The sequence below is a fragment of the Cryptomeria japonica genome, chromosome 5, assembly GCF_030272615.1.
Source record: "Cryptomeria japonica chromosome 5, Sugi_1.0, whole genome shotgun sequence".
NCBI classification, from domain to species: domain Eukaryota; kingdom Viridiplantae; phylum Streptophyta; class Pinopsida; order Cupressales; family Cupressaceae; genus Cryptomeria; species Cryptomeria japonica.
In genome coordinates, this window is record NC_081409.1 from 159,814,571 (window position 1) to 159,842,332 (window position 27,762).

The 27,762-nt window shown below is 38.0% G+C and overlaps 1 protein-coding gene across 1 annotated transcript in view; it reads left to right on the plus strand.

Annotated features, from left to right (window-relative positions):
- The window catches only part of LOC131072706 (DNA mismatch repair protein MSH1, mitochondrial), a 307,935-nt gene that overhangs the window by 143,623 nt on the left and 136,550 nt on the right, over window positions 1–27,762 (plus strand). Inside the window, exons 9-12 of the mRNA XM_058008946.2 lie at window positions 3,170–3,334; window positions 14,359–14,468; window positions 15,706–15,811; window positions 16,001–16,076. Coding sequence (XP_057864929.2) covers window positions 3,170–3,334; window positions 14,359–14,468; window positions 15,706–15,811; window positions 16,001–16,076 — 457 coding nt within the window. The remainder of the gene's footprint in view (window positions 1–3,169; window positions 3,335–14,358; window positions 14,469–15,705; window positions 15,812–16,000; window positions 16,077–27,762) is intronic.

Consider the following 27,762-nt stretch of genomic DNA (forward strand, 5'->3'; position numbering starts at 1 on the left):
AAGAGGAGGAGTTGCTGGAAGCCGCACACATGGTGAAGACAACTTTGGAGAAAGTATTGGTGGCAGAGCGAGATGTGACTGTACGCACTCAGTAGGTGTATGAGCTCGGCGCCCGCTTGGCGGCCCAGACATCGGCATCTCAGCCTTCTGCTTCAGGGACGCTTCCTTAGTCCCCTCCCTAGTTTTTCTGATATGTATATAGTATAGGTTGCATGATCTCCATTTTTGTTGTAAGTCGCCTGGAGATGACTTTTCTTTTGGGGGGGATGATGTTGGCGGCATTATTGTATACAAAAATACGACTAGTTAATTAAGTTGTAATCGGGTTTGTTAGTTGGCAGCCGAGGGGTGGCAGTTGCGGTGCGACGGTTGGCACTTGCACCCCCTCGGTATCTTTATGTACTTCAGAATGTAACTTGCAACACACGATTATGAATGGAATAAGATCTCTTATACTTGTCTGATATCTATGGCGTTATTATTCTGCATTACGTGCTTTATGTTTTAAGTTATTCACCCGAGAGGGTAAACATGGACCAGCTAGGACTCGAACCTAGGACCTTCCATACGCTGCTAGAGTGCTCTACCACTGAGCTACTGGCCCCTCTTGGACCTCCGGGTGTGGCTTATTTGCAACACCAACACCCCCCCTTAAGCCACACCTCTCGTGTGCTTGGGGCTCCTAGCTTGGACCTGGCTCTGATACCATGTTGAGGCATGGACCAGCTAGGACTGGAACCTAGGACCTTCCATACACTGCTGGAGTGCTCTACCACTGAGCTAGTGGCCCCTCCTGGAGCAGTCCATCATCAATCCGGGTGTGGCTTATTTGCAACACCAACAATCATTTCCATGTTTTCAATGTTTATTAGTTTAAAACTTTAAGCTTCACTTAGTATGCCAAAGTTTCATTTGCAATTCTTATACTTATTCTTGGTTTGCACTTTGCTCCCAAAATTCCAAAACTCTGCCCACCATTGTTAATGTTCAAATTTCAAATTTCTAATGCAATTATTTTCATGTTTTTAATGTTTATTAGTGTAAACTTTACAGGGTGTGGCAAAGTTTCATTTATAGTTCTTATGCTTATTCCTTACACATCTTTTTATAACTAATTTTTCAAGTACTATATGTATTTGTGCCACCCCCCCGCCACTCCTCCGCCATCCTACCGCTGTTCCCAAACTTAGGCCCTTCGTCCCCCTCGTCCCTGCATCCCCCCATCAGGAAACTCATTGCAACATAGATGCAATGTGAAGTTTAGCATCAGTTTGCTGAGTTTACTCATAAATAGCCTTGCTGATATCTTTTTCCCAAGGGTCTGTACTATCTCGAGGGCCAAATTTTAATGTGTTGATGGGACTGTATTAAATATCTGTTGACCATACAACATTCATGTTTAGTTGCAGCCCTTTTTGGGGTCTTTTTTTGGTTCTACCAATTCTTGCAAGGTTTGTACTTTTCTATTATGATTAGCAACAACTGATCTGATTTCTTGTTGACTTCTTTGCTATCCATAGCAATCTTCTAGCCAGCTGTACTTCATTCAGCAGGACGTATCTTCCATATATCAGGCCATTTTCATTAGACAAGGTCATACAATTTTCTTGCAGCCATTGATTATTAGTTTTCAGTTGGTTTTCATCTTCTTTTCTAGAGGTATCAAGTTATTTATTTAGTATTCAGAGCAGTGATTCAGTTATTTGGATTTTATAGAATAATCTTTTCATGAATAAAATATTGTAATAATTTGATGCTTACCACCTGTAGTTTGATTTTTAAATTATTAACGATCTTGGGCAATTCATTGTTTCATTGCTGGATTCCTGCTATCATTGTAAAAGATCTTGGGTGGTTTATCTTGTGGATATTTTTTATTTTCATATCATTATCTACCAATTCGACGTGTATCGAAATCAGATGGTATAGTCAGCCATTTTGGCATTGATGGTTTCTATGAGTTGGATATTAATGTAATTTGGCTGGCTAGCCACAAAAATCTTGCTATTTATCTTCATTGACCTTATTCTAGTCCACATCGAGAACTTGGTGATTAAAAAGAGCTAGGATTTGAGATGATTGTAAATTTTTTTAGTGGATATAAGCTAACTATCTTGTCGGGGACCTTACAATAGGAGAAGCTCAACAGGTCTAGACATTGTTGCCCATGCATTGAACCCAAAATAGTATGTTTAGAGGCGTTTTATAGTTCGTCTGATAGATGATTTGGATGTGAAGAGGGGTTTCGAGAAGGCCTTTGAGGAGATGTACAATACAAAGGAAACTGCATTGATCATACATGAGTGGAGCAAATTGATTGAACTTGATGAGTTGGTGGTGGTTATGAACCTCCATTTTTGATATGCATTCTAGCCATTCAGTTTGAGACAAGTTTCACTGCTCTATCAAGAGGAATAGGCTTACTTCTTGGAGAGTAGATAACCCCTTTGCTATACATGGTGCCTTATGTCTCATTGATCACAAGATGATTTGGTGCAAGGTGAGCCTAGCAACATGGTGGGATGTAGAGCCTATGGAGTTGATATGAATTGATGAGAATTAGGTTGTGCATATAGAGTTGGTTGAACTCTAGTTGTAGGAGCAAGATGAGTCTGTTAGTTTGAGTAATGAAAAGTAGTCACAACATCTGGATTGGACAAATGAGTTGAATTAGCCAATGTATTTTGTGCAGCAATTTGTACTTTGGATCTTAAACTTGATTCATAAATAATAATACAAATATTGTATTACAAATGCTGCTTGTTGTTCATTGGGTCAATTTCTTGTCAAATTGTCAAACTCTGTCTAAATTTCAGCTCTTTTGCTCATTGTTTGCATAAAATTGTCAGAAAGGATGAATTGTAACTTCCTTTACTTTTTTGGTATTTTTTTTTTGCTGTCCCCCAAACTGTGTACCCTAGTCCCTGAATCTCAGAGAAAAACTGATTAAAATGCTCATGAAAGCAATTCATGATATGGTGCAGCTTCCTTCATTATAAATCAAAGCAATCTTTCAATTCCACATCTATTTTTGTCCAATATTTTGCAAATGATTATTTTAGTATTTACTGGTCATAAATTAAATTCATGTACTAGACAGAAAACAATTGATTAGATTAAGAATTAACCACCAGTGTTCTAACTTCTAATGCTTATTTTGCTATTGCAGGCATATCACATTCAGCACGTGGCTATTGCTTTATTTCAGTCTTAGAGACAATGCATACATTTTCTGCTGAGGATGGACTGACTGAAGAAGCAGTTGTTGCAAAATTGCGAGCGCAACCTTGTGACTTGCTTTTCTTGCACTCTTCATTGAGGAAGAAATCTTCAGGTTTAATATTCATAGTTCTCTAAGGATCTTTAATGATTAAACTTTGTATTGGGTGGTTTTCGCATGTCAAGTACTGGGTATTGGAAGAACAAGTTATTTCTATGGTGTATCATTTTTTTCTTTTATGGATATGGTCAGCCTCTGAGTGGTCTTGTAATTAGTGCTTTCTTTCCCATAAAATGTTGTACCTTGTGTTTTTCATCTTCCATTCTTTGCTTCAGGTTATACAACCTCCGGGAACAATCATTGGTTAATCTTTCAAAAGGATTATTGTGGTGCTGTTTCTCCATTTACTTGATCTCAATTTATGAGTTGTTTTAACTTTTATCACTGAATACTGTAAGAATCCTTCTCAAAATTCTATGTGAGAACATACGTGTAATGGTGGTGAAATGGGAGGTTGAATGGAGAAATATCAAAACGATAAAATAGTAAATACATCAAATGCCTAGAAGCATTAAGGCCTCAATATCTTGCTGACAAACTGCACTCACCTCTTTAAACTTTGAAACCACCATCTTTTTTTATTTGATTGTTGGAAAGAGAAGAATATTAAATAAGGGAAACATATACAGTTAAGCAGGGGTAGCCTACAATCACATAACAGTGAAGAGTTTCTCTCCTAGCTCAAATACTCTGTCAGAAAAACTGTATAACATTATACTATGTCAGAAATCCAGACAACCATTACCCAAAGTACTATTTATAGTAGAATCATGAGCTGACTCAAGAAGTGACAAAAAATGGAATGATACAATAGCTTTCTGCTTGTGTAAAGAGCTGCCCTTTAAATAGTTGATCAGCTCCCTGGCCCTCCTGATTCCCAGCATCACTCTTACAAATATCTGCTGCTTAGTTTCTTTCAGATCCAAGTCAGACCGAAATAAAAAAAGAATGTGTCCAATCCAGTTGAACCTACTAGTGTTTCCACTTTTGAATAGCCTTCCTGTTAATGTGATTAGAATGATCTGATTTTGCAGCTTCTGCACTAAGTTTTGGCTTTATATCTTAAGCAACTAAATGATAAAAACAGTCAAGATTTGCAGTGAATGTTTGAGGATAACAAAGTTGTCAATAATGCCATTCTGTCATATTCCCATGTAGACAACATGCAATGATTAGAAACATTAAACAATACATGTACATAAATATATATATATTCAATACATAAATTATTTTTACCACTTAAAATACATTTTATCTTAACTAGTAATGAAAGGATGCGTCCATTCCAAAGACACCTCCAGAATAGACACCACGTTTCAAAGGGAATCGTGTGGTTTCAAAGAGGTATAAAACCGCACCCCAAGGAAACACAAGAGAGGGAGTGACAAGGAGAGAAGGTCAAGGAGAAGCATCCAATAGGTAACTTCGTTACTCAGTAATAATATTTATTTCAGTTTTCATAATTTATGACGCCTAGACAACCATGAGGATTGCCCGGGGAATGCATCAGTCAGCAGACGATGTAAAAGGGCTAGTCGCTGGTTCTTCCCAACGATGAAGAACTAGCGCCTAGTAAGCATTCCTTCCCATCACCAGTAGGCTGGTACGTCCCAGGCCAATCCGCTTAAATGTCGAAATGTTGAAGTATGTTTGGTGCCAGTTGTATTAAATCTGTTTTCATTCCTCATATAACAGTAATCAATATAATTTAACTAGTGACCAAGATTAATTGCTAAATCGGTTCCATGCCTAAAAATGTCGTACCAAATGAACTAAGCACATCTATAATGTACAAAAGGGTAAAATGAACTTAATCTTCACGCTAGATAGGTAACCTGCAATATCAGGTTTAGAATGCTGCATTAAAATACACTTTAGTGATAGACAAAAGAATAAAAATAATTCATTCAGTCTCAAACACAACTAATATGTAGAGAAAAGGAATACTAATTAATGATAGTCATGTTTTTTGCAACTAGGCACAAATATAATGAATTAGTCCCTACAAACTTATATATAATGGATAAATGTTAACCAAGTAATATAGTCATGAATCTATGTTTTATGTATGCATTTGTTATCTTCCTGATATTCTCTGTTTGTTAGTACATTCAAGATAATGAGTGCAAGCTAGGGGTATGCTGGGCCCATCTTTAGGTGGCCCTATTAGCCCTAAGAGACGGGATGGGTTTGGATGGGTAACCCAGCCAACCTGGAAAATCCTCAAAATCTAGAATGGGTCGTGTATGTATTTTGTGCTGCAATAATTATGCCACCGATCTAATATTACTGCTGACATAAAATAAAATATCTAAATGTTGCAGGAAACCATAATTTCCTTTTGTGGCCCTAAATCCAACCTTCGGTGGATAGATCAGGCCCTAATTATCAGAAAGGCAAGGCAAGTACAACAAAGGTTCATTACAGTGGTATCAGAGCCTCCTTCTTGCCACCCTGTGGAAATAGTTAATGCAACAAAGCCAAAGATCCTGTAGGGCCTTAGAAAGAGAGAAAATAAGGAGCCAACCACATGAGTGAACAAGCTAGTAATGAACTTAGGGCCTTCATGGAGCAAACCGCTCAAGCACTAAGGGAACAAACTGAAAGAACCATGCAAGCCTTCATTGAACAGAATGAGAGGAATAACCAACTAGTCCTTTAGGCCCTCCAAAACATAAGCAACCATAACACCAAAGAAGCCCAATCCAATCATTCTAAAAACCACCACCCCACCCCGTCAAAGGACGCCAGCTCAAGGCCCACTCGACCTTCATTCCTACTTGAGGAAGCGCCAATAAGTGATGATAACAATGACATGCCCATGGGAAATGTAGATCAAATCCTTGCAGACTACCGTAGGTTGGATCCCGAACTACGAGATCTTGTAACCTTCAAAGACTATTGTGATGCCAAACTAAAGACACTGGGCCGGAATGAAAGACATTCTCCAGCCCACAAAGAGCTTCAAAACAAGCTCAGTAAGGTGACTATCCCCAACTATGATGGGGAAGGCAATGTATTAGCTAGGTCATGGGTTCAAAAATTGGATACCTATTTATCCCTCAGCCCCATGGCTCAATCCAATGCCATTAAATTTGCTATACTTCATCTATCCGGAGTTGCCCATGAGTGGTGGCACCATGGCCTTATCACTCAAGGACATCAACTTATAAACACATATGAGGAGTTCACCCAAAAGCTCATAAAAAGATTTGACCAAAAGCATCCTGAGTGGTACTTTTGAGAGCTCACCCAACTAAGGCAACAGGGGACTATTGAAAACTATGCCACAGAATTCCAGAAATTAGCAGTGATGGTACTGGGTCTAACATAAGAAAGGCTTACTTACCTATTCATAGAAGGCCTGAGGGGATCAATCAAAAGCACAGTGAGTGCCCATGAACCCCAAACATTAGATGAGGCTATACAGAAAGCTATGAAATTTGAAGAAAGCTCACCCAAGGACAAGACCAAGCCCTTTGGCAACTCCTCCAAACCTCCGCCCAAGGACAGTAAACACAATCAAGAAGGAATTGTAAGGTCTTGCACCTATTGCAAGGGAAAGAGAGAAAAGGGACAGATGTGTTCAGCCTTGGAGGACCTTAAAAAGAAGGGACTTTGTTTCACATGTCTAAAACCCTATGAAGGAAGGAGCCATAAATGTCAAGGCCGGGGTCACCGAATAGAAGCCTCACCATATGAGGATGAGGAAGAGCCACCTAGCAAAAGGATGAGACTGGGGGAGGAAGATCAGGCCATAGTTGCCACTATAACCCATGCTGCTAAACACAATCTGTTTAGAATCAAGAGTTCGCTTAAAGGGAAGAAAGTAGTCACACTTGTGGACAACGGAGCCTCCCATAACTTCATTGATGAAAGGATTGTCAAGCAGCATAAATTACCCACACTAACTTTTAAGGGGTTCAAAGCAGCAATAGCCACAGGGGCAAGGGTCCAATGCACTAAGTTGGTACCTAAATTGGAGTTCATAATAGGTAGCCATCCGGTAAGGGAAGATCTCTACGTGGTACCATTGGACACAGATATCATATTGGGGACTCCATGGATTTATTCACTGGGATGTTTTATGTTTGATCTCCCAAACCAAATAATCAGATTTCAGAATGAAGGGAAGGATGTTACTCTCAAGGGCTTACCTGATGGTAGCTCTAAAGTGGTTTCTTGTAAGAAATTGGAGCAAATTTTTAGAAAAGGACGAGGAGAATGGGTGGCCCAATGCATGATACTAGATAAGAGCAATACTCATGAGAAATCCACACATATGGACATCAAACCCATCATGGAGAAATATAAAGGGGTGTTTGGGGAAATTCCCCAAGGTTTGCCTCCCAAACGGGGGTTTAGAATTGGAAGAGGGGGCAAAACCAGTCATCACTACCCCTTATCGCCACCCTCACAAATATAAGGAAGAAATTGAGAAAACCATTAAGGAACTACTTGCTATGGGACACATCTAGCCTAGTTCTAGCCCTTTCGCATCATTGGTGGTACTTGTTAAAAAGAAAGATGGCACTCTAAGAATGTGTATTGACTACAGAGCACTGAATATGAAAACCATCAAAAATAGGTACCCAATTCCAAGGATAGATGAGCTGATTGATGAACTACACGGAGCCAGATATTTCTCCAAGATCGACCTTCGATCAGGATATCATCAAATCAGGATGAGGGAAGAGGACATCCACAAAACAGCTTTTCGGTGTCACTATGGACATTTTGAATTCTTGGTTCTACCTTTCGGTCTAGCCAATGTACCAGCAACATTTTAGTCATGTATGAATCATACTATCCGCAAGCAGCTAAGGCAATTTCTACTAGTTTTCTTTGATGACATTTTGATCTACAACAAAACTTGGGAGGAGCACCTCAAACACATTGAGGACACATTAAGGATCCTAGAGCAAGAGTCACTTTATGCTAAGGCATCCAAATGTGAGTTTGGAATGGAGGAAATCCTATATGTAGGGCATAAGATTAATGCGGAGGGGGTTAGCGTGGATGAGGAAAAGATAGCCACTATCAGAGAATGGCCTAGACCTAAGTCCCTCACACAATTAAGGGGGTTCTTGGGGTTATGCAGTTACTACAAAAGGTTTGTACGGGGTTTCTCCAAAGTGGCAGCCCCTCTCACCGATCTAACTAAGAAAGGGGCTTTCACTTGGAGCGAAGCAGCCCAAAGAGCTTTTGAAAGTCTGAAGGAAGCTATGAGCTCATGCCCCGTCCTAGCTATCCCTGATTTTTCCCTTCCTTTTGGACTACAATGTGATGCCTCCGGAGAAGGGATTGGAGCTGTCCTCATGCAAAAGAAACACCCCATAGCCTTCGAAAGCCGTAAGCTGACAGAAACAGAAAAGAATTACCCCGTCTATGATAAAGAGATGTTAGCCATCATGCATGCCCTAGCCAAATTCCGCCAATACCTAGTTTGCACCAAATTCCATGTAAAGACAGACCATAACAGCCTAAGATTCTTTTTAAACCAAAGGGATCTAAATGATAGGCAACAAAAATGGGTTAGCAGGATACAAGCTTATGACTTTGATATTGAATACGTTAAAGGAACAACCAATGTGGTAGCAGATGCCTTATCAAGGAAGCAAAAAATAAATACCATAACTTCTATAAATGCTGATTGGAAATATGATCTTTTGGCAGAATACGCCAAGGACACTTTTGCTAGCGAGATCTTGAGGGACCCATCAAGTCATGTAGAATACAAAGTTGTGGAGGAGCTTATCCTATATAAGGACACATTGTACTTTGTGCGCAACTCTAAACTCAAGGAAGTAATAGTTAAAGAGTACCATGATAATCCATTGGCAGGACACCCAGGGTTCTATAAGACATATAAACAAATCAGAGAATGGTATTCTTGGAAAGGACTTAAGAAAGAAGTCCAAAAATACGTACAAGAATGTACATAGTGCTAAAAGAACAAAGCAGAACTCAACCACCCAGCCGGGTTGCTAAAACCATTGCCCATTCCCGACCAGAAGTGGGAAAGCATTTCGATGGATTTTATCACCAGCCTACCCAAGGCCGAAGGAAAAGATTGTATATATGTTGTTGTGGACCGTCTCACCAAATATGCACACTTCTTTGCTATAACAAACAAATTCCAAGCATCTCAAGTAGCAAAAGTGTTTTTTAAGGGAGTTTTCAGACTTCATGGGCTTCCCCAAAATATCATAAGTGACCGAGACAGCTAGTTTATGGGGCAATTTTGGCAAGAAATCTTCAGGATGGTGGGGACCAGTCTCACTCTGAGTACTAGCTATCATCCCCAAACCGATGGACAAATTGAAATCGTCAACAAATGGATTGAAGGATATCTAAGAAATTATGTCACTGGGCAGCAAAAAGCTTGGATCAAATGGTTACATTTAGGAGAATACTATTATAACACTACACATCATATGTCTATCCAAATGAGCCCATTCAAAGCACTTTATGGTTATGAACCCACCTCTTTTGGATCACTAATTACTCCAAAAATTCAAGTACCACGAGCCAAGGATTTTATTCAGGAAAGCATGGACATCCTAAGGGCTCTAAAAGATCACATACATCAAGCCCAAAATCAGCAAAAGATATATGCTGATCGTAATCGTATTGAAAGATCATTTGAGATAGGGGACTTAGTCTTCCTACGGTTGCAACCTTACAAGCAGTCTTCGCTGAAATCTAGTGGGGCAGAGAAGCTGAAGCCACGGTTCTACGAACCCTACCCAATATCAAGGAAGGTAGGAGAGGTAGCATATGAACTTGAGCTTCCTCCAGGCAGCTGCATCCACAATGTATTCCATGTGTCTAGATTAAAAAGAGCATTAGGGCAGCAGATATCCCCATGCAAGGAGTTACCTCCAATAGATGACAAGGGAAAATTAACACTCGAGCCAGAAGCCCTTTTAGATGTAAGAGAAAGGAGAATAAAGAGTAAAAACATTGTAGAATACTTGATCTTATGGAAAGGGTTGCCAGAGGAGGATGCAACCTGGGAGGGTCAAGAGATCTTCAACCACCCAAATCTCCACATCGCTTGAGGACAAGCAATGTAAGCGGGGAGGACTATCATATTCCCATGTAGACAACAGGCAATGATTAGAAACATTAAACAATACATGTACATAAATATATATATATATTCAATACATAAATTATTTTTACCACTTAAAATACATTTTATCTTAACTAGTAATGAAAGGATGCGTCCATTCCCAAGCCACCTCCAGAATAGACACCACGTTTCAAAGGGAATTGTGTGGTTTCAAAGAGGTATAAAACCGCACCCCAAGGAAACACAAGAGAGGGAGTGACAAGGAGAGAAGGTCAAGGAGAAGCATCCAACAGGTAACTTCGTTACTCAGTAGTAATATTTATTTCAGTTTTCATAATTTATGATGCCTAGACAACCATGAGGATTGCCCGGGGAATGCATCAGTCAGCAGACGATGTAAAAGGGCTAGTCACTGGTTCTTCCCAACGATGAAGAACTAGCGCCTAGTAAGCATTCCTTCCCATTACTAGTAGGCTGGTACGTCCCAGGCCAATCCGCTTAAATGTCGAAATGTTGAAGTATGTTTTGTGCCAGTTGTATTAAATCTGTTTTCATTCCTCATATAACAGTAATCAATATAATTTAACTAGTGACCCAGATTAATTGCTAAATCGGTTCCATGCCTAAAAATGTCTTACCAAATGAACTAAGCACATCTATAATGTACAAAAGGGTAAAATGAACTTAATCTTCACGCTAGATAGGTAACCTGCAATATCAGGTTTAGAATGTTGCATTAAAATACACTTTAGTGATAGACAAAAGAATAAAAATAATTCATTCATTCTCAAACACAACTAATATGTAGAGAAAAGGAATACTAATTAATGATAGTCATGTTTTTGCAACTAGGCACAAATATAATGAATTAGTCCCTACAAATTTATATATAATGGATAAATGTTAACGAAGTAATATAGTCATGAATCTATGTTTTATGTATGCATTTGTTATCTTCCTGATATTCTCTGTTTGTTAGTACATTCAAGATAATGAGTGCAATCCAGGGGTATGCTGGGCCCATCCTCAGGTGGCCCTATTAGCCCTAAGAGACGGGATGGGTTTGGATGGGTAACCCAGCCAACCTGGAAAATCCTCAAAATCTAGAATGGGTCGTGTATGTATTTTGTGCTGCAATAATTATGCCACCGATCTAATATTATTGCTGACATAAAATAAAATATCTAAATGTTGCAGGAAACCGTAATTTCCTTTTGTGGCCCTAAATCCAACCTTCGGTGGATAGATCAGGCCCTAATTATCAAAAAGGCAAGGTAGGTACAACAAAGGTTCATTACACATTCTTGAAATTTAAAAAGTGTCAGGTTTTGAGAGTTTAATCATCTCTTGTTGCCTTTAGGTAGATATTTCTAAAAGCACGGGTATCGAAATTAAAAGTGCTAGCAGTGGCTGGATGCTTGTGGGTGACATATTCATTGGTCTTAAAATATTCTACACTAACACATAAAATACTTTTGGCACTTCTTCTGGGACTCCAATATGGTGCGAAGCTCAATTAAACAAGAACAAATTTAGATTCTAGTGCCACAAATGTTGAGGTTTGAATCCCCAGGAGACTATTTGCTCTTTCAATTGACAGTTTTTCAGAGTTACCCGGGGATGCGTCCCCGACCTGAAAACCCCCATCCCCCTCCCGGGGATGTTTCGGGGACTTGGGGACGGCCAAGGGACGTTTCCCTCCGTGCCCAAATTGCCCTGTATTTTGAGGGGACGCCTGCCCTAGCTCTGGAGGACGTCCGTACGTCCCAGGGACGGCTGGGACGTCCCCAATCCGTCTCGGGGATGGCCAGACGTCCCCAATCCGTCTTGGGGATGGCCAGACGTTCCCCATATCTAAGGTCATTAAAAAATATTAAAAAAATAAAAAAAGTTGTATTTTCAATTTTTATTTAAATTTTCTAATATAGGCCCCTTATTAATTCAAATTTTTATTAAAAATAAAAAAAAATAAAAGAAAACATTAATTAAATTTTAAATTTATTAATTTAATTCATAATTATTAATTTTATATCAAACGTTTAAAATTTAATGAGGAGGAGACAACAAAGGGATTGGTTGGGATTCCATTGGATGAGGTGGACGTAGACCATGACAGTGGGAGAGACTCAGAGGACTCTGATTTTGATGCAATGTTAGAAGAAGCAGTCTAGGGGCAGCATTATACTAATATACTTTGCTTTTTTGTATTTAGTTTTACTCAGTACTATTTTGATTTTCATATTGTAATTGACAATGAAACTATATGGCAGCAGTGTAGCCTTTGGGCATTTTGACATTTTGTATGTTATTTCTTTAATATCTATTATGATATGCATATTGACAATGTGAATGAACTGAAATTCTGATTTATGAATGCATAATTGCATATTGTCTATTGTGTATTAGCAATGTTGTATGTTCAGAATTTACATTCTAAAATGTTTTCAACCTTTCATAGTATCATACACATGCTATATCCATGTTTTCATATGAATATAATGTATATATGCATGCTTTATCCATGTTTTCATATGAACATTGAGAAATCTGAAATTTTCCTATATATTTTAAATTTTTCCTATATTTTATATAGCCGCCCCCTTTGCCGTCCCCTGCCATCCCCAAATTTGGCAAAAAATATTGCCGTCCTGGAAACGCATCCCGCTGTCCCCTGCCGTCCCCGTCCCGGAAACTCGGGTTAACTTTGCAGTTTTTACAAGTGACTGTTGAAATTTCTCTTCTTGTTTCTGATTATCATGTAACTACTAAATTGAGTAGCAGCTCTGCATGTGATTAGATGAACTAAGAACTAAAAACATAGCTTTATTTCATTATTCCATATATGGTTGTATTCTTATTGTTTAAGAATATGCGTGTACCTCTGAATATTTTATAGTGATTACAAAAAAAGAACCGCATATTAATACTTTCTCTGTATGCAGTGATTTAGGCATCTTACTACTAATGATCAAAGACTACAAGAGAAACTAAAATAACTGCTAAGCAGAGAAAAAAATTGTTTTTCATGACCCATAATATCTCTGACATATTATAGTCACTTAAAACTTAGACTAAAGTCAGCTGCACAAAAAACTAAAACAGAGAGATGCCACTTGATTTTTGTAGTTGTTGTCATTTAATTAGAATAAAAAAGGGAGGATTCAACTGTCACCCATGACAGTCGCACAAAAAATATATGGAGAGCTGTTACTCAGGTAGTTATATGATAATCAATTGAGTAACAGCTCTTCATCTATTTTTTGGTATGGCTCTTATGGTGATGATTGAATCTTCTCTTTTTGATTCTAATGACCACAACTACAAAAATCAAGTAGCAGCTCTCTGTTTAAGCTTTTTGTACAGTTATCTTTGGTCTAAGTTTTAAATGCCTATAATATGCAACTGATAATATGGGTCATGAAAAACAATTTGTTTTTCTGCTTGGTAGTTATTTTAGTTTCTCTTATAGTCTTTGACCATTAACAGTAAGATGCCTAAATCACTGCATACAGTTGAAGTATTAGTATAAAGTTCTTTTTTTGTAATCACCATAAAGCTATGCAGAGGTACATGCCTATTCTTTGACTAAGAATACAAGTATACATGAAATAATGAAAAAAAGCTGTGTTTTTGGTTCTTATTCGTTGACTAAGAATACAAGCATACATGAAATAATGAAATAAAGCTGTGTTTTTGGTTCTTAGTTGATTTAATTTAGCATTTTTGAAATAATTGCTTTTTGAATTATTGGCTTCCATTACAATTTAAAAAAAATTGTTCTCCCCTCTTTGGGTGTACTTGTTGTAAGTTTCGTTTTTCGAGTTGAAATGTTTGTGATTCACGTAGTATTGGTAAGAAGGTAATAATTAGTAATTACCATTGGAGAAAAGTGATGTGAAAAGAAGATTCTATATCTTTCTTATCCTATTTCACGATAATGCTGCATGCCTGTTGTTTCTATGTAATATGGGTACACTAATTAGAGTTGTACTTCTTGTAGGGACTTCAAGATGGGGTGCATTTGGTGAAGGAGGGTTACTATGGGGAGAATGCTCCCTTAAACACTATGAGTGGTTTGATGGCGATCCTATTTCACAACTGCTGTCCAAGGTAGACTTCTTTGATGTGGTTTGACTTGTTTCTTTTTTTTCCCTTTTTATTAGCTGGAGTGAATTTTTGTATCTCTATGATATGAAGACACTAGTGAATCTCTTGCAGGGAATTAGCTCCTTTTTAATGCAAAATCTTTAGCATATTGTGAAAGTAAAGTTAATCTCCTTGACTATAGTTGCAGAATATTGAAAGAGGAAAGTGGATAAACCTCAACTGCAACTTTGGGTTAAAACTTAAATAGTGTGATTGTTTAGTAATGTATCTGATAGCAAGACTAGCATAACATTAGTAGCATTTCCTATCTTCTTCAAAATAATGCCGAACAGGCAAACCAAAAGTGTCACTTATTAGATAGGATAGTATTGTTAGTTGTTACACATTTATTGTATCCTACAAGAATAACATCCACAAATTCTAGTATAATATATCATTTCACAACAAAGAGAAACAAGATGATGAAAATTAAGTCTTTTCCATTATTACAACATGGTGTACAAAGCTTGGATAACATGCACAAATTGTACTATAGGCTATTAAATAATCAGTTAGAGAACACACGATGGAGAAGTGAATAGCATTTTTCATAACGATAACATGATACATAAAGCCTAAACTACCTTAGGAACTAGTGGAAAGCCATATCAAATCATCAATTAGAGAACACAAGATGGAGAAGTGAATAGTATTTTCCATTATGATAATAAGATATAAAGCCTAACCTGTCATAGGAGCTAATGGAAAGCCATCAACTGTAGCTATATCTTCAATACATATATCTTAAGATTTAGATTTAAATATTATTTCTTGTAGAACCTAATTTCTAACAATATGTTTTATTATTCTCTAAATCCTTACAATATTAATCTGAAGGCCCCAAATACCAATGGCAAATTTGTCTTACAGTATATTGTATATTTGGTAGGATCCAGACTAAGAGCCAGATAAATGAAACAGTGATGTAGTTTTGACAGCATAAAATTTTCTTTTCTGTTACGCTAATATATATTGTTTAAAAAACCAACTAAAGCAAAGTACAAATGGTGAGCATCCAACAATACATTCATTCTGGGCTCTGTTAGTGAGATCAAAAGAGGCTTTTACAGGGGGTTGTTTTGCAGGTTTTAAGAATGCTTGATACAGGAAATAACATTGCAGTATATTGGTGTAAAACAAATAGCTGTGGACATCTTGTTGAAGCAAAAGAAAGTTAATGCACATTATCATGTTCTTGAAGGTAAGGGAACTGTATGGACTTGATTCGGAAGAGAGTTTTCGCAATGTAACCATCCCATATGAAGATAGGCCTCGACCTCTTTACCTTGGAACAGCTACTCATATAGGTAGATGGCCTGAGGAAGTTGATTCATTGGTCTTGCTCAAAAATTACAAATTAATGCATGCTTTTTCTTCATGCACATGATTTGATTTTTCTGTGATATTGTTCAACATTCTTTTTTATTACGAGTCAAAAGGTTACTACCCTTTCTTGTTGTTGTGATGTTAAAGTTTTTGAACATCATTACTTGTAGGTGTCATTGCTTCAGAGGGAGTTCCAAGCTTGTTGAAAGTGCTTCTTCCACCAGACTGTGCTGGTCTTTGCACAATGTAAGCTAAACCTCCAACAACTTTTTAGGGATATTATCTAAAATTTATCTGTTTGAATTCTGTAATTCGGACTACTTCTTGATACATTATAATACATGATTTGGAAATATCTAACAAAACAATCATGTTTCCTGAATTGAACTTTTCATAGGTATAAATTTGCTGACATGCAATAGAAAGAGTATTTTCTTTTTGCATTTTTTGTTCCTGCAGATGCATGAATTTACTTTGGGAACATTTGAAGGGCTCATTTCTTGGTTATGGCTGTTTTTGTTTTTGATCTATCGTACTAAGTATGACAAAGTTTGAACTCATGATTATGTGAGCATTATAATACATGATTTATAATATCTAACAAAAAAATCATGTTTTCTGAGTGGAACTTTTCATAGGTATAAATTTGCTGACATGCAATAGAAAGGGTATTTGCTTTTTGCATTTTTTGTTCCTGCAGATGCATGAATTTACTTTGGGAATAGTTGAAGGTCTCATTTCTTGGTTATGGCCATTTGTGTTTTTGATCTAGCATGCTAAGTATGACAAAGTTTGAACTCATGATCACATGAGACTGTGATGTTCGAGATACTGTCTCATCTGTCATTATTAAGTTAAAGTTAATTGCACTGCTTTACTGATTTGTTTTCTGTGTAATAAAAAAAACTGTTTGAATTTTGATAGGATCAAGTTAGTCTTCCAAAGTGTAATATGAAACTTATTAGAACAAGAAAAATGATAACCCAGTTGGAAAGCTCTTCTAGTTTTTGAATGTTGTTCTAATAGTTGGTTTTTACATTTTGTGCCAGTTGGTATTCCTTTCCATGACTGTTTTTATGCCAAACATTGCCCCAAATCATATTGGTTTGCTGGCTTGTGAAATGGCAAATGTATTGCTGTGTAGGACTTTATGGATGCAATATTCCATGCATGTTTCATGTACCCTTAATTGATTGTCAAAACCTGGCTGCAATGTTCCTTTCTATTGGTTGCTTAATTTCTTTTTTGGATAAATTTCTCTTTGAAAAGGGGTTATCATCAGTCTAAGCATGGTGAGTCCCATATTCACATTCCCTAAATGGAAGCCCAGGAATCCTCAATCAAAGTGTCAAGAGTAAACATGCTAGTGTTTTCTGAAGGTGTCAAAGAGGATAATTTTAATGCATAAATTTTGATTGGTATATCTATTTAGGTCCACCTTGAGCATGTGAGAGGGCATCTCCCACTACCCAATGGCGTTCTTTTGTACCAATTCTGCTGTCTTTAGCTGTGCTGGATTTTTTGTTAGGGTCTTTGAATTTAGAAAATTGAAGAAATTTCACTCCAAGCTTCATGACCTCAACATATATCTTGTCAACTAAAGCATAAAAACTTTGATTTATCTTGTTATCTTCAACAAAAACTACTCTTCCAAGCCAATTGATATATTGTTTTGGGTACCATGCATACATTTTTATGTCCAACGAGTGTTCTGAAAGATCTCCAGCCAGGTTATATTGAATTTTTTCTGATTCTTATGCTGCTGTTTGAAGGTTTTAAGGCCGTTTTCTGAGGTTTTTTTGGCTTGGGTTTGTTACCAATAGATTGTATAGGGTTTTAGTATGAATGAATGCTAGTTAAACAATACTTAGGAACTCAAAATGGAGAAATATAATTGACTGATAATTAAATTCAGAATTCTGATTTTGGAACAACAATATAATAATTCTCAGAATTAAGGAAATTAATTCACCACATCAATTAATTGCATACCCAGAGTCCAGCGCTCAGCTAGGAGGGGGTTTTATTGATGAATTTCAAAAGAACACAATCAATGAGCTCCCATTGCTGAAGTTGGCTCCAAAAAATTTAATTTGCTCTTACAACAATTACCCAAAACAAATACTGGAAATGTACCGAGTACCATGCCTGGCTCCCAGGCAGGATTATTGAATTAAATTGGGAAGCTTCAACTATGCAAAACAAATTGATCCTTAAATTTTTCCTGATGGCTGAATGATCACAAATCTGCTGAAGGAAAATTCTGATAATGAAAATCTGCTCCAAGACCAATGCAACCCTCACATGATACGGTTTGCAGGTGAGAATAGTATGGCCTGCTAGGAGAGTAGGTACAGCTGCCTAAGAGATTGTATGGCAGGAAGAATCAGGCCCAAATTCCTTCAGGTCTGCTCACTAATCAGTCTGAATCTGCTGCAATCAATCTTTGATGAAATCCTACTGATATGACACCAAATCGATGCCAATTCCACCTCTAGATGGCATCCATTATAACTGAATAAACCTGATTTGGAAGCAACAAACCCTTCAGTCTTATTTTTTGTAAGAAACCTGTAATAATTGCCCTTAAATCATCCAATGAAGCACAGATGGAAACCCTATATAGATTTCCCTCAACAATGAATTGGGTTTCCATCCAATTCACAATTCTCCAAGGGTTTTCGTCCTCAAAAGAATACTTGACAACAGCTGCAGGAGAGATCTCTCTAGAAAATAATCTTCATAATTAACATAATGAGCAAATAGAATCAAAAGAAGCATAAGTGGCATCCAAGAAGGGCATGCCCAAGTTAGGGGCCATAAAGTAACTCTATTAACTTTATAATTTAACATTATAAAGCTACTCTATAATTTGATTTAATACTTGCTTCCCAACTTTATAACTTAAAAATTATAAAGTTACTTTATGATTTCATAATTGCTATAAATAACCACCTTAATGAAAAATTACCCGTTTTAGCCATGGGTATCTTCTATTATTAGAAAAAAGGTGACTTAATCATAAAATATCATTATTTGTTCATAAATGAAGTCTACCAACTGAAAATCTCTAGCGTATAAGTCCTCCCATGGCAAGAATAATATCCCCTATCCACTAGATTTGCCTACGCAGATGGATAATAGGAAAATCTCCTCTCTTGGGTGATCGTTTAGAAAAGAGGGGACATTACATGTCCATACAATCTCTTGTATATTAATTGATTGTTCTAATACTTTCTCTTTATAGTTGTATTTTGGGATCTCTCTCATGAATTCTAGGTTGTACTTGGTCCAAATGCTATCAAATATTTCAACTTTCATATATCTCTCGAAGATTAGGATTGTCTATGTCTGCTATAAAGGGTCATGTGGGCTTTGCAATCAATAAATTAGACTACAGTTTACATATTTTTTTCCTATCAATCATCATTTGGGCCTTAACCTTTTTCCCATTGTTGGACTTGGACTCTCCCTATCCGGAGTACTCACCATTCATAACCATAATCTGCAAAGGTTTTTGCACTTCGAGTAGCTTTTTCAAGAAGAGTAAGTAGTTGGCATCCCTACTATTTATGGACTTGAAAAATTTCTTCTTTCCATGTGATGTACAAATGGCTAAGGAACAATGGTGGTTGTAGTTAAACATTTGTATTTCTCTGTCTAGCTTGATGATGTTTTCGTGCACTGTCTTCCTAGTGACTTCAATGCATTGCTTAGCACATGGCTCAAAATATGTTCTTGTATGTGATTGTCACCGACAAACTTGGTAATCAAAAGCAAAAGTTGTTGAACTTTTGTGGACCACATTGGAGGCCTAAACCTTCTTAAAATCAATGTTGTGCCTTAGAAGGGGGCTTTTGGACATGTCACAATGAAATTTGATGCGTGGATTGTGTATTGCTATATCTGATAAATTAAATACAAAAAATAATAATACAAATGACAATGCATACCATACACGAGTAAAATATATTTTTATTCTCACATAAAATTATTATAGAGAAGAAGACCAAAGATTGTTGACCAAGGATTACAATTGATCCGACTATATCCTCCTCCCTTACTTGGCAGTACATAACATATTAAAAGGACCCGATGGTTGCCAAGAGGAACACAATCGTCAACCAACAAACACATAACTACCTAAGAGTGTGTTGTGATGTTTTCACACATCGCCCCATTGCAAATGGGGACCCATGTTTTTTGCTTTTTAGGGTTTGTTTTTGGTCTTTTAGGGTTTTGTTAGTTAGCCTTTGCATTTTGAGTGTCGCCCAGGTGATCAATAGGATAGCAAGTCCGGCTTGAGTGACGTCCTGATCCTGAAATTGGCTAAGTCTGGAATGTCTAGATCCTGAAATTTGACTAAGTCTGGAAACTGAAAAACCTCAAAAAGCTAGATTTTGGAATATAACTCCTGGAGGTCCGAAACCACTCTCAAACATCCTGAAAGTATATATGGAATATAACTTAAAGTATAAGTCTTATACTTAAATGTTATATTCCATAAAAGTTATCCTGATAGAGAGTTCGAAAAGTCAAATTTCGCTCCTGTCCTTCACTGAGGATCCAGAGCGAATTTCGCTCCTGTCCCTCCCAGGAGGACCAAGGCGAAGCGCTCCTGTCCCTCACCAAGGGACCAGGGCGATAATACTTATTTGAGCCATTCCTGACCTTGTTTGGACGAATTAAGACATCAAAGGCATGGTGAAGGGCAAAATGAGCATGATGGAGCATCCAGACTTGATCAAAAGCAATGAAATGATGAAGTTTTTTGCCTAGAAGGTCAAATTCGCTCCTGTCCCTCACTGAAGGACCAGAGTGATTTTATTCATATGCACATTTTTAGACCTTGTTTGGACATTAACTTTTATTCATAGCATGAAGCAGGATGATATCTTCCCTAGCAAGGACATTTCATGGTGAAAAGTGAAGCATTTGGGCCTGGAGGACAAAAATCGCTCCTGTCCCTCACTGAAGGACCGGAGCTTGAAATCCAAAATTTCCTTGTCCTTGAAAGATTTGAACGATTTGACGACTTGAGGAGAACCAAGGAAGTGCTTTTTACCAGTTGAATATAATTTGAAGGCACAAACATGAGGAAAAATAGACCAAAATGCAAAATCGCTCCTGTCCCTTAGTCAGGGACCAGGGCAAAATCCATTGTAGCTCCCGTCCCTCTCCCAGGGACCAGAGCGAAATTCTTCATAAGGTAAAATTCAGGCAAAAGCAAGCAAGTTTTAAGTTTGAAGGCAAGAAAGGAGGGTGAAACTAGACCGTTGAAGATAAATTTGGAAGTTGGCAAAGTGTAGTTGAGCTTGAAAGTACAAATTCGCTCCTGTCCCTCAGGCAGGGACCAGAGCGAAATCTTCATGAAAGCTTAGATTTTGAATGTTGATCACGTTTCAAGTGTCCAAAGGGGACCAAGGGACTTCATTTTACACGATGAAAGCAATGGCAAGTGGATGAAAGCAAGCATGAGCCCAGGACATTGAAGTTCGCTCCTGTCCCTTAGTCAGGGACCAGGGCGATATCCACCATATTTGCCAATTCATTCAAAATTCATGCCAAGTCAAGATTGTACATGGTTGCACAGGGTCTAAGGCGTCTTAAGATGATGATATGCAAAGGTTTCAAACGTCAAAAGACTATCAATTTGAACAAGGAAGCTATATCGCTCTTGTCCCTCATCAAGGGACCAGGGCGATTTTCATTAAATCATTCGTTTTCCTTCAAGATCACGTCAAAGTCAAGGTTCGCAAGATCAAGGATATCATTTGCAAGGTGATGAACAAGGAGTAAAGCTTGAGAGATAGCAAATGTTGGCCAGAGCATGAAGTTCGCTCCTATCCCTCACCAAGGGACCAGGGCGATATCCACCTTAGAGGGCATTCATCCACCAAATCAAGACGATCAAGCTCGAGTTTTTTGGCAAACATGCCAGTCTCAACGTGAGGATGGAGGTTTTGAACATAAAAGGCAAGAGAATCAAGACTAAACATCAAATTCGCTCCTGTCCCTTAGTCAGGGACCAGAGCGATAGGTTTGTGTCCTTACCTCTTCCAAATTTGGCGCTAAAACATTCTTTAGATTTTATTAAATGCTAGGAAAAAATCGATAAATTTGAAATCCAATTAAAGTTAGCATTTAATATTAGCGCATGGGTCTTTATTAATTAATTTTTGCCTTTTAAAAATCGAGTTTATTTAAAATTATAGGCATTAAATTAATTAATTATAAATAAAAATGGGGCGCTTGATTTAAAATTTGTTTCATTTTACAAGGGTCGGCCTTTAAGTTTATTTTAAATTTGCCTTATTCACCAAAGTCGGCCTAGGGTCAATATGAAGGTGAGCGCCTATAAAGGAGGAGTAGTTTATTTCATTTTCACATTATCATTTATCATCTTTTCATATGCGATTTGGAGTATACAAAGGAAGTACGAAATTATCATTCAAGAGGAGGTGCGAATTGTGTTCAAGGTGCGAGTCTTATCAATAGGAAGGCACAAGCATTATCAAAGGAGTTCGAGTTTCAAGTTAGGCGAACTTGCCAAGGACATTGAAGAACACATCAAAGACTCCAAGGGTGGCGAATTGATAAAGAGGACGTTCCTTATCCTTGAAGATCACGTTGAAGGCTTCAAACATTAATTTTGCCTAGGCAAATTCCTTGTTTTGCATTCTAGAGTTAGCTCTCAAGTGAGGTATGGCGATATGGATTTATTGTTTTGATTTTGATTGTTGATCGTCATAGCCTTCAAATTTTGAATTTTGAATTTTGAATTGTAATAGCTCAATCGTTTTTTAGGAAATAATAACTCAAGGATTTATTATGAAGTTTCCTAAAAATTAATCTAATCTATGTTATATATTGCAAAATCATGTTTCTAATTTTGAAATGTTGTGTAGGCATCAAATGGAGATCTTCTCAAGGAAAATCAAGCCAGATCAAGGGCGACCTCCTCCAGCCTAGCATCGACAAGGACGGCCTTCTTTGGACTAACGTCATCAAGGGCGACCTCTTCCAAATCCAGCATTCCAAGGCAAGGTACATCAATCCTCTTGCACATCAAGGACAAAAGGAGTTAGAACAAGAGTTAATTAAAGATAGCCTCTCAACGACATCAAATTGAATATCTAGCAAGCTACAAGTGTCAGATGAGGTGGCATCCCAGTCATCACTCCTCCAGTCAGTGTGGTCCACCTCAGCATGTCCAGATTCAATGTACCTAACTCATGGAAGGTGGCACAAATTCCGATGTACCTACCCCAGCTATCCATTGGTGGAATTTTCTAGAGAGGACATGTGTCCAAGCAATACAATTTTATCATTGGTCAAGCATTAAATGTTATGTAATGGTTGTAACAAACCCTAATTAGGGTTTTCATTGTAAAATTTGGGCCATTGATCTCGAATTGATCTAAGCCATCGAATTGTATTGTGGGCACTATATAAGCCCTGGCATTTCATTTTGTAAAGGCTAATTAGCAATAATTAGAAATAATTAGAAAGAGTTGTAAATAATAGAAAGCAGTTAGTAGATAGAGAGTAGTTAGAAATTGATAGAATAGTAATTAGAGTAGAATAGGAGGACAAGGCAAGAAATTGTTGCCATTGATTGTAAACAAACTCCATTTTCATTGAAGTAATGGTGAAGTGTGTCGTTTCTTGCAATTTGCATGGTTTCTTGTTGAGTCTTCAATCCTAGATGGTAGATGATTAGATGAATGGAGGAAATGTGATTGATTGATGGTGGAATTCGTATATCCATACTACTAGCAGTTTGTTGATTGCAGACTTGCCTTGTGTAGTCAACTGGAATCATTCAGCTTAAGCTCAATTTCAATTTGTCGCTTCTTCATTGATATGCATCAACTTGATGGTGTCTATGCTTGCGGTGATGATTTGAACATCATAAAGCTTCCCTTAGAAGATCGCACTAGCCTTGTGGAGATGGTCCATTGATGTCAAAACAAGACCTAGTTAGAGTTTCATCAAAAATCAGATCGTTGCTCCTACATTCTTAGTATTAGGATTAGATCTTCTCTTCGCCCTCATCCTTTTTCCATTTTTTCAAATCTAAGCCAGTAAGAGCCTGTGTTCTAGCAAAGCAGATCGGAAGTTCAATCATCAGATGTAAGTCCCCTTGTGATTCCAGCAAATCATATCATACCACTGGAGTTTATCCACACGTAGAGACCCTACTAACCAGAACATTGGAGTCATCCTAACTGATCCTTCATGCGAATCTTCAGCAGTTAGAGACTTTATTCAAGAGAGGATAAGATGCCTTTAGGTATTTTATTCTGTGTATGATGGTGTACAAAATACACGTCAACAGAGTGACAACCCACTTATACAAATAATTAATACATTGTCGGATATCAAACATAACAATAGGCATTTTATGCCAACTATATCATCCCCCTCAAAAGAAAAAGTCGTCTTCCAGATGACAAGTAAACATCAAGTAATATTCGGGAAGGCTAATGACAAGTGTATAGACAATGACTTGGGTTGGACAAACCTAACTTGTAATGTACTTGCCAAATCAAATGGGAGTTTTGGGGCAACACACGAAATGGGGTCAAGGGGCAACGCCCTTTGCAGGGGTTTGGGGGTAGTGCCCCCATTGCCAAGCCCAAATTAAGACCTTCAAAACCACTTAAAACTCCATGGCGCACATGATTTTCATGATTATTTTAGGACGCCAAAAACAATGCTGATGGAGCCATAAAACAACGATTTCATATCAAAATTATGTTCAAGTCGTACTCTCCACTTCAAAATTGATGGTCATACTAGAAGTTGCTTTATTTTTCTTGACTTCCCCTTGTCCATACGACTCACTCTCATATGGCCTAAATCCTTCCTCGTACGGCTTGCTAAGGTGTTGTGTCTGAGATTGACTCTGTATGGTAAGTTGTTTTTCTTGTACTCTACGTCCTTTTGTACAGCCTTTTGCGAACTGCCCCCATGTATAGTTTTTGCTTGTCTATACGTGCATATATGGCTCTTGCGAGCCTTTTCTGTACGACTTTTGATTGCCCGTATGGCCTTCTTCTCCATTCACGTAGAGTTCCATTCAATTGTGTATGTAGGGTTTCAAGCACATATGGTCTGTACGTGTACGGATTGTCCCTCACCTGCCTCTCATACGGTCTTTTTGTTCTAATACTTGGAGCATATGGCAACCCTACCACATATGGCAATGTTTCTACTATGTACAACTTCTTTATTTGATCGTACGACATTCTTTCCTCCACACATGTTCCACAATTGTTTCTAAGATACAACCTAAAAGTACTGTACAATTTGTTTTCTCTCTCTTCATGTGGCTTGTTCTCTCTGCTTGTGTAAGGTCTGGCCGAGCTTTTGTCGTATGGCCTTGCAATGTTTCCTTCAAGATATGGACAACAACTTTTGTTGTACAATGTTTTTCTCTTCTTGTTGTACGGTCTCATAATTTGCTTATTGTATGGTATGGTGATTGTCTTGTCTGCGTACAACTTCTTTATCTTGTTTCACCCTCTATACGGACGGACATGTTTTTCCAATTCCATGTGTTGACTTTGCTACTCACATATGGTTAATTCTACCTTTTGCACGTTTGGGCTTCCTTGTATGACAACCACATACGAATCTTTGGCTTTGAACCCATACGGACTTCCTTGTACGGTACCCACGTACACCTTTTGTGCAACCTGTGTGATTGTCGTGCTATGTACGAATACCTTGCCTTCGTGTACGACCTCTTCTACATATGACTTAGTCTGTACTTTGCTACCAGGAAGCCCCTCATTCGACCTGACTTTGTACAGGTATGATTTCCTTTTGTGCAGGCTCCCTCGTTTGTATCGCCTTTGTTCCTCCTTCATGAGCTTTTCCCTTCCACGTTCCATCTCCATACTATCAGATGTATCATCCATAACTTTACACGCTTTCATCGGTTGCTCTTCAACAGGAGTTGTAGCTTCAAGAAAATTACATGTTGGCGAAAATATCTTGTAGTCCTCCATTTGCTAGTGGAATAGTCCATTCGGGGAACTTGTCTCATCTTCAGTGCACTCTTCCAACTTGAGCACCTCTTCATCATTGGGTTCCATGCTTTTCCTCCTTTAGTCCATACCTAACTTTCCACCCTCAAACTCTGAGTCAAAGGTCATAGTTCTTTATTCATTGCTTGGTTCCTCAGGTCGATGACTACTTCCTCTTGTCACTCTCGATCGAAAGTGTGTTTTGCTTCCAATTATGATTCGCCTTGGCTGTAATCAACCATCCCCTCCTAAGGTGTGTGTCGTACGCGTTCTTCTACAATTAGATGACTATGAAGTCTAAGAAAAATTGTAGTGTTCCAATTGTTACTTTTTGTGCCATCAATGTTCCCAATGACTTGATGCCTTACTGGTCGACACCAACCAAGTGGAAGGTCGGCAGCTAGAGCATTGGTCTTCCAAGGAATATCTAAGTATGTTCTGGTAGTACGTTTACTATAATGTTCCTTGACCGTACAGTAGTGCAATGTCAAATTCGTACGGTGTGAAATATTCCTGGCCGTACGGTGATGCACCGACAAGAGCGTACAAAGTAAAGTAGAGGGAGTGCCGTACGGTGAAGATGTCGTATGGTGGAGAGGTCATACGGTGTGGTGAAGATGGAGTGGTCGTACGGTGAAGAGGCCGTATGGTGGTGGGGGTTGGAATGGCCGCACGGAAAGAGATCGTACGGTGGTGTGAGGGAGGAGGTCGTATGGTGAAAAGGATGTATGGTGGTGTGAGGAGGAGTGGTAGTATAGTGTGAGACCGTACGGTGAGGGTGCAGTCTGTACAATGTGAAAACTGTACAGTAGTGAAGACTAGTCGCCGAACCAATCGATGAAGCTTGCAATAAGGTATGATGCCAGATAAACAATGGACTAGAAGATTTATATGTTATTGCATGAGCCAAAGAATAGTTAGATTAATGCACTTCAAATTACAACAATCTGGGACTGAGAGCAAGGCAGAGTAGGGTGAGGAGTTACTCCCACCGAAACTGTGAGAACCAAATAGGGAGGGTCTTTCACCTTTGAAATGGCGGATAATAGAACTCCAATTGGAATTCGCACAAACAAGAGAAAAATACCAAAATTGCGTACCAACACAAATGACAGACTCGGCCATAAATATGGGCTATGGGAACTTTCCCGAAGGGTTACAAACGGGCCGACACAACCAAACTGAGACTAATCTAATTAAATAAAGGGCTCGAAAGATGTGTTATTAAATTTGGGCCTTACAATAAAGTATTTAAATGATGCTATGTGACATGCTAATCTTAATTCATGCTTATAGGCTGCATATATATATATATATATATATATATATAATTTACATGTTTTTTGCCGTACCGACGTACCGGTTCTTCAAACCCGAACCGGCAACTTAGGTTATATCCAATTGCACTTTAGTTTGCTACCCTTACAGTTCATAATGGTGGACGACAGTTTGACTCGATCCATTAATGGGGAAAGCCTATAAAATGAAAAATGACAAAATAAAAAAAATATAAAGATACATACTCGAGAGAGAATTTTAATTGCAAGTGGCTGAAAATAAATAGTCTCGATCATGTATGTACCCCCATTCATGAGCATCTTTCTTTTATTTGTCTCAAAGAGTGGAAACATCATGATTCCTTGAAGATATGAAGTGGCCAAACTGACTGAAGACAATACTTTGGATATCTTCATCTTGAAATATGCTTCTAAATATAGTCTTGTTGCCAATAGCTTTCCCTTCATCCCTATACGGTGGCACCTTGCTTGTCAAGGAAAGTATCTCTTTGCTGTAATACTTTGGCAACAAAGCAAATGCTAATAGATGTAAGGGCATGGTCATCTATTTCCAACCGTCAAAGATGATCTTTTGCATACTTTTGAAAAAAGTTTCTA